The sequence below is a fragment of the Mauremys mutica genome, chromosome 26 (genome assembly GCF_020497125.1).
Source record: "Mauremys mutica isolate MM-2020 ecotype Southern chromosome 26, ASM2049712v1, whole genome shotgun sequence".
NCBI lineage: Eukaryota > Metazoa > Chordata > Testudines > Geoemydidae > Mauremys > Mauremys mutica.
In genome coordinates, this window is record NC_059097.1 from 12,735,227 (window position 1) to 12,742,264 (window position 7,038).

The window sequence follows — 7,038 nt, forward strand, 5'->3', positions numbered from 1 at the left end:
AAGGTTGGCCCTGCGGGGCGGGAGGTCCCGGGATTTCCCTTGGCAAACACCCCCCCAAAGGGTCCCGGACACCTGAACAGTCACCGAGACCTTTGGGGGGGGACGAAACCCGCTTTCCCGCCCACCCATAATCAGGGGGTTTGGGGTTAGTGGGTTAGAGCAGGGGGGTCTGGGAGCCAGGACTCCTGGGTTCTCTCCCCGGCTCTGGGAGGGGAGCGGGGGCTGGGGGGTTAGAGCAGGGGTGATGGTGGAGGGTAACTACGAGCCCCCCCATGTGCTCTAACCCCTAGGTGGACAAAGGGGATCCGGTGGACATAGTGTACTTGGATTTCCAGAAAGCCTTTGACAAGGTCCCTCACCAAAGGCTCCTACATAAATTAAGCTGTCATGGGATAAAAGGGAAGGTCCTTTCATGGATTGAGAACTGGTTAAAGGACAGGGAACAAAGGGTAGGAATTAATGGTAAATTCTCAGAATGGAGAGGGGTAACTAGTGGTGTTCCCCAAGGGTCAGTCCTAGAACCAATCCTATTCAACTGATTCATAAATGATCTGGAGAAAGGGATAAACAGTGAGGTGGCAAAGTTTGCAGATGATACTAAACTGCTCAAGATAGTTAAGACCAAAGCAGACTGTGAAGAACTTCAAAAAGATCTCACAAAACTAAGTGATTGGGCAACAAAATGGCAAATGAAATTTAATGTGGATAAATGTAAAGTAATGCACATTGGAAAAAATAACCCCAACTATACACACAACATGATGGGGGCTAATTTAGCTACAATGAGTCAGGAAAAAGATCTTGGAGTTATGGTGGATAGTTCTCTGAAGATGTCCACGCAGTGTGCAGAGGCGGTCAAAAAAGCAAACAGGATGTTAGGAATCATTAAAAAGGGGATAGAGAATAAGACTGAGAATATCTTATTGCCCTTATATAAATCCATGGTACGCCCACATCTCGAATACTGTGTACAGATGTGGTCTCCTCACCTCCAAAAAGATATTCTAGCACTAGAAAAGGTTCAGAAAAGGGCAACTAAAATGATTAGGGGTTTAGAGAGGGTCCCATACGAGGAAAGATTAAAGAGGCTAGGACTCTTCAGCTTGGAAAAGAGGAGACTAAGGGGGGACATGATAGAGGTCTATAAAATCATGAGTGATGTTGAGAAAGTGGATAAGGAAAAGTTATTTACTTATTCCCATAATACAAGAACTAGGGGTCACCAAATGAAATTAATAGGCAGCAGGTTTAAAACAAATAAAAGGAAGTTCTTCTTCACGCAGCGCACAGTCAACTTGTGGAACTCCTTACCTGAGGAGGTTGTGAAGGCTGGACTATAACAATGTTTAAAAGGGGACTGGATAAATTCATGGTGGCTAAGTCCATAAATGGCTATTAACCAGGATGGGTAAGAATGGTGTCCCTAGCCTCTGTTTGTCAGAGGGTGGAGATGGATGGCAGGAGAGAGATCACTTGATCATTGCCTGTTAGGTTCACTCCCTCTGGGGCACCTGGCATTGGCCACTGTCGGCAGACAGATACTGGGCTGGATGGACCTTTGGTCTGACCCGGTAGGGCCGGGCCGCACTCCCTTCCATCCACCCTCACCCAGCTCCTGCGGGTACAACTGGGCCGGGGGGGGTCGGGAATACCCAGCGAGGAGAAGAACCCAGGCGTCCTGGCAGGGCCTCTCCTTGCTGTGGGGGATCCCTGCCCAGCCCCTTGCTGTGTGCCTCAGTTTCCCAGAGTGAACTCTCAGCTCTAGAGGGGACGATGTATCAAGGCCCCCCCTCTGAATGCCCCATGGGGCTGGAGCTCCCCCACACACACACACGCCGGAGGGCACAGAGGGAACACAGGGGGTCTCGGGGAAGGAGTGTTTATTGACAGGCAGCTCCAGCGCTCCCCAAAACAGCAGGATCGGGGGCCCCCAGGCTTGGGGGGAAGATCCAGGATCCCGGGCAGAGCTAAACCGTCCACTTCAGGCACCTGCGAGGGGAGACAGAGATGGGGGGGGTGTATGTGAGATGGGGGCGTCGGCCGAGGCACCCCCCGGGGGGGGGCACTGCCCCCCAGCCCCCTGGCAGCAGAGAGACCAGAGGGGCTGGGGCGAGAAGTAGCGTTAACAGAGAGCCCCCCAAAAACTCTCCCAGGGACCCCGCAACCCCCTCCCCAGCCCAGGTGCCTCCCTGAGAACTCACCTGGTCTGGGGGGGGGGGAGTTCCTGGGGGGGCAACAGGGCTCTCCCCTGGGAGGCACAAGGGGTATCACCTGGCGTCCTGGGAGGGACCTGGGAACGGCGGGGGTCTCCCCTGGGTCCCTGGGAGCGTGGGGAGCTCCCCTGGGGGTACCAGATCTCCCCTCGTCTCCTGGAGGCTCCCTGGGGTGTCCTTCGGGGCAGAAGGGGGCTCCCCAGGGCTCTGGGGGCACTGAGGGGGTTCCCTGGGACTTGCTGGGGGATCTGGGGGGTCCCCGGTCACAGCTGGGAGTTCCTGGGGGGCAGTGAGGGGCTCCCAGCGGCCCCTGAGGCAGCGGAGGCTCCCGGGGGCTGGTTGGGAGTTTCCAGGGGTACCTGGGGCGGCAGGGGGCTCCCCTGGGGGGGTTGAGAGTTCCCGGGGGTCCATGGGGGTGGCTGGGAGTTCCCGGGGGGCTCCCGGGGGGTCGGCGGGGGGCTCACCGGGTCTCCTGGTGGGTGCCCAGGCAGCGCACGCAGCAGTAGCGGGCCCCGCAGCTCACGCAGGTGTAGTGGGAGGGGAGGCCGCAGCCGACGCAGAGGTGGCGCTGGGGGGGCTGGGAATTGCCGGGGGGTGTTGGGGGGCTCCCGGGGGCGGCGGGTGGCTCCCGGGCGGTTTGGGAGGCTCACCGGGTCTCCTGGTGGGTGCCCAGGCAGCGCACGCAGCAGTAGCGCGCCCCGCAGCTCACGCAGGTGTAGTGGGAGGGGAGGCCGCAGCCAGCACAGAGGTGGCGCTGGGGGGGCTGGGAATTGCCGGGGGGTGTTGGGGGGCTCCCGGGGGCGGCGGGGGGCTCACCGGGTCTCCTGGTGGGTGCCCAGGCAGCGCACGCAGCAGTAGCGCGCCCCGCAGCTCACGCAGGTGTAGTGGGACGGGAGGCCGCAGACTGCGCAGAGGTGGCGCTGGGGGGGCTGGGAATTGCCGGGGGGTGTTGGGGGGCTCCCGGGGGCGGCGGGGGGCTCACCGGGTCTCCTGGTGGGTGCCCAGGCAGCGCACGCAGCAGTAGCGCGCCCCGCAGCTCACGCAGGTGTAGTGGGACGGGAGGCCGCAGACTGCGCAGAGGTGGCGCTGGGGGGGCTGGGAATTGCCGGGGGGTGTTGGGGGGCTCCCGGGGGCGGCGGGGGGCTCACCGGGTCTCCTGGTGGGTGCCCAGGCAGCGCACGCAGCAGTAGCGCGCCCCGCAGCTCACGCAGGTGTAGTGGGACGGGAGGCCGCAGACGGCGCAGAAGTGGCGCTGGGGGAGGCTGGAGGGGGCCGCGCAGGCCGTCAGGTAGTTGGGGCCCTCGCTGGTGCTCAGGTTCTGGGGGGCAGGGAGAGCGTGAGCCCCAGACGGCCCCCCCCCCGCCTCTGCCCCACAGCCCCCGCCGGCCCCCCTCACCTCCGCCGACGCCCCCCCGCCCCAGCCCCCGCCCCACTGCTCCTGCCACCCCACAGCCCCCGCTGGCCCCCCTCACCTCCGCCGACGCCCCCCCCGCCCCAGCCCCTGCCCCACTGCTCCTGCCACCCCACAGCCCCCGCTGGCCCCCCTCACCTCCGCCGACGCCCCCCCGCCCCAGCCCCACAGCTCCCGCCCCACTGCTCCTGCCACCCCACAGCCCCCGCTGGCCCCCCTCACCTCCGCCGACGCCCCCCCCGCCCCAGCCCCACTGCTCCTGCCACCCCACAGCCCCCGCTGGCCCCCCTCGCCTACGCCGACGCCCCCCCCGCCCCAGCCCCACTGCTCCTGCCACCCCACAGCCCCCGCTGGCCCCTCACACCTCTGCCACGCTGGCCCCACCTACACAATGGTCCCCCCACCTTCTCCCTGTCCCCAGCTCACCCTCCCTGCTCCGCCTCATGCTGCAGGCCAGACCCCCCTCCCCGCCAAACACACACACACACACACTCCAGGGCTGGGCCAGACCCCCCCCAACACACACACACACACACACTCCAGGGCTGGGCTGGGCCAGACACGCCACCCCCCCCCGCACACACACACACTCCAGGGCTGGGCCAGACCCCCCCCCCACACACACACCCTCCCCCCCCACCCCCCCGGCCGGGCCGTACCTGCTCCTCCAGCAGCGCCTGGAAGTTTTTCCGGAAGCGCAGTTTGAAGTGATCCCCCCGGGTCTTCTTCTTCTTCTTCCCTGGGGGGGGGGGGGGGGCAGAGCCGCCGTTCGAACCCGCCGCCCCGGGGGGGGGGGGGGGGCGCTGGGCAGAGACCCCCTGGCCCGAGAGTGCCCCCCACTCTCCATGGTGCGGCCCCCATCCCCAGGTCGCAAGCCCTCCAATCTATCCCCCCCAGCACCCCCACCCCTGCTCTGACCCCCCAGCCCCCACTCCCCTCCCAGAGCCGGGGAGAGAACCCAGGAGTCCTGGCTCCCAGCCCCCCCTGCTCTAATCCCCCAGCCTCCACTCCCCTCCCAGAGCCGGGGAGAGAACCCAGGAGTCCTGGCTACCAGCCCCCCCTGCTCTAACCCACCAGCCCCCACTCCCCTCCCAGAGCCGGGGAGAGAACCCAGGAGTCCTGGCTCCCAGCCCCCCCTGCTCTCATCCACCAGCCCCCACTCCCCTCCCCGAGCTAGGGGGAGAACCCAGGAGTCCTGGCTCCCAGCCCCCCCTTGCTCTAACCCACCAGCCCCCACTCCCCTCCCAGAGCCGGGGGAGAACCCAGGCGTCCCGGCTCCCAGCCCCCGCCGCGAGCCAGGGGAGAACCCAGGCGTCCCGGCTCCCAGCACCCCCCCCGCGAGCCGGGGCAGAAGCCAGGCGTCCGGGCGCACCCGTCTCGGCGTCGTCGTCGAACTGGGGCAGGCGCTTGACCAGCTGGGGCAGGTTGGCGTGGGGGTCGTCCTGGAAGTTGTCGTTCTCCAGCGCCTCCAGCTGGCGGTTCAGGCGGCGCTGCCGGGTCGCCCGGTCCAGGATGCGCCGCTGCCCGGGGTCCTGGGACCGCACTGCGGGGGCGGGGGGGAGCCGTGGGGCACGGCCAGCGCCCCCCGGCCCCCTGTGAGCCCCCCCGCTGCTCCCACCAGCCTGCCCCCCAGTGCCCCACCCACACCCCCACTGCCCCGCCCCCCTGTGAGCCCCCCGCTGCTCCCGTCCCCCTGCCCAGCCCCCCAGTGCCCCGCCCGGACCCCCACTGCCCCGCCCCCCGGCCCCCTCTGAGCCCAGCCCCGCTGCTCCCGCCCCCCTGTGAGCCCCCCGCTGCTCCCGTCCCCCTGCCCAGCCCCCCACTGCCCCGCCCCCCTGTGAGCCCCCCCCTGCTCCCGTCCCCCTGCCCAGCCCCCCAGTGCCCCGCCCGGACCCCCACTGCCCCGCCCCCCGGCCCCCTCTGAGCCCAGCCCCGCTGCTCCCGCCCCCCTGTGAGCCCCCCGCTGCTCCCGTCCCCCTGCCCAGCCCCCAGTGCCCCGCCCCCCTGTGAGCCCCCCGCTGCTCCCGTCCCCCTGCCCAGCCCCCAGTGCCCCGTCCAGCCCCCCACTGCCCCGCCCCCCTGTGAGCCCCCCGCTGCTCCCGTCCCCCTGCCCAGCCCCCCAGTGCCCCGGCCCCCGGCCCCCTGTGAGCCCAGCCCCGCTGCTCCCGCCCCCCTGTGAGCCCCCCGCTGCTCCCGTCCCCCTGCCCAGCCCCCACTGCCCCGCCCCCCTGTGAGCCCCCCCGCTGCTCCCGTCCCCCTGCCCAGCCCCCCAGTGCCCCGCCCGGAACCCCACTGCCCCGCCCCCCTGTGAGCCCCCCCGCTGCTCCCGTCCCCCTGCCCAGCCCCCAACCCGCCACGCGTCCCCCCCCGCTCCGCTCCCGGCCCCGCTACCTGACACCTTCTTCTCCACCATGCTGCGGCCGGGCTGGGGGGAGCCAACGTCACTTCCGGGAGCCGCCCCCCGCCGCCATCTAAGTCGGGGCAGCCCCGCTTCCGCCTCCCCCGCTAGGCCCCGCCCCCGCCGCCATCTTACCCGGGGCAGCCCCGCTTCCGCCTCCCCCGCTAGGCCCCGCCCCCGCCGCCATCTTACCCGGGGCAGCCCCGCTTCCGCCTCCCCCGCTAGGCCCCGCCCCCGCCGCCATCTTACCCGGGGCAGCCCCGCTTCCGCCTCCCCCGCTAGGCCCCGCCCCCTCGGTGCTGGGGAGCGGGAGCGGGAGCGGGAGCGGGAGGGGGGTCTGTTCCTGGTTCCCCTTCTCCAGCTCCCGAGGGGAGGGGGCGGGTCTAGGTCAGCAGCGGGGGGGGGGCGCCTGGGCCGGCCCCCCCCCGTGCTCCTCCCCCCACAGCACCCGAGTCCCCCCCCCTTGCAGGACTCCCCCCCCCCCCCGTTCTCACCGCCCCCCCCCCACTCCATCCACGGGGGTCCCGCCCCACAGCCCCCTGGCGCCCCCACTTCCCTCCCCCTGGACACCCCCGGGCACCCCCCCATCTCCTCTGCCCCCCCCGACAGCCCCCAAGCACCCCCCGATCTCCCTCCCTCGACAGCCCCTGGACACCCCCCGATCTCCCTCCCCCGACAGCCCCCAGGCACCCCCCATCTCCCTCCCTCGACAGCCCCTGGACACCCCCCGATCTCCCTCCCCCGACAGCCCCCAGGCACCCCCCATCTCCCTCCCTCGACAGCCCCTGGACACCCCCCGATCTCCCTCCCCCGACAGCCCCCTGGCACCCCCCATCTCCCTCCCCGCCCAAGAAACCCGCCCCATGCAGGCATCCCGGCTTGTTCCAGCCACCCGCTGGGTGGGGGTGGCTAGATCTGCCCCCCCAGCACTTGGGGGCGGCCCCCGAATCTTCCCACCGCCATCACTGGGGTGGTTGGATTATTATTATCCCTGGGGCCTGGACGTGACCTTCACC

The 7,038-nt window shown here is 68.6% G+C and overlaps 1 protein-coding gene across 1 annotated transcript; it reads right to left on the minus strand.

Annotated features, from left to right (window-relative positions):
• Nucleotides 1-1,863: 1,863 nt before the first annotated feature.
• On the minus strand, nt 1,864-6,124 carry ZNHIT1 (zinc finger HIT-type containing 1). Its single transcript, XM_045000093.1, has 5 exons — nt 6,016-6,124; nt 4,997-5,167; nt 4,284-4,363; nt 3,362-3,531; nt 1,864-1,989 (listed from the first exon to the last, which is right to left on the minus strand). The coding sequence occupies exons 1-5, from the start codon at nt 6,035-6,037 to the stop codon at nt 1,968-1,970; spliced, it is 465 nt and encodes a 154-aa protein (XP_044856028.1). The 5' UTR covers nt 6,038-6,124; the 3' UTR covers nt 1,864-1,967.
• Between the last annotated feature and the right edge of the window lie 914 nt (nt 6,125-7,038).

Bases quoted from the DNA above. Each gene is read 5' to 3' on its own strand.
- ZNHIT1 (XM_045000093.1), bottom strand. From the start codon at position 6,037: ATGGTGGAGAAGAAGGTGTCAG. The intron at 5,168-6,015 runs GTAGCGGGGCCG...CCGCCCCCGCAG, and splicing joins GGTGGAGAAGAAGGTGTCAG to TGCGGTCCCAGGACCCCGGG. The intron at 1,990-3,361 runs GTGAGCCCCCCG...CTCCCCTCGCAG, and splicing joins GGCACCCACCAGGAGACCCG to GTGCCTGAAGTGGACGGTTT.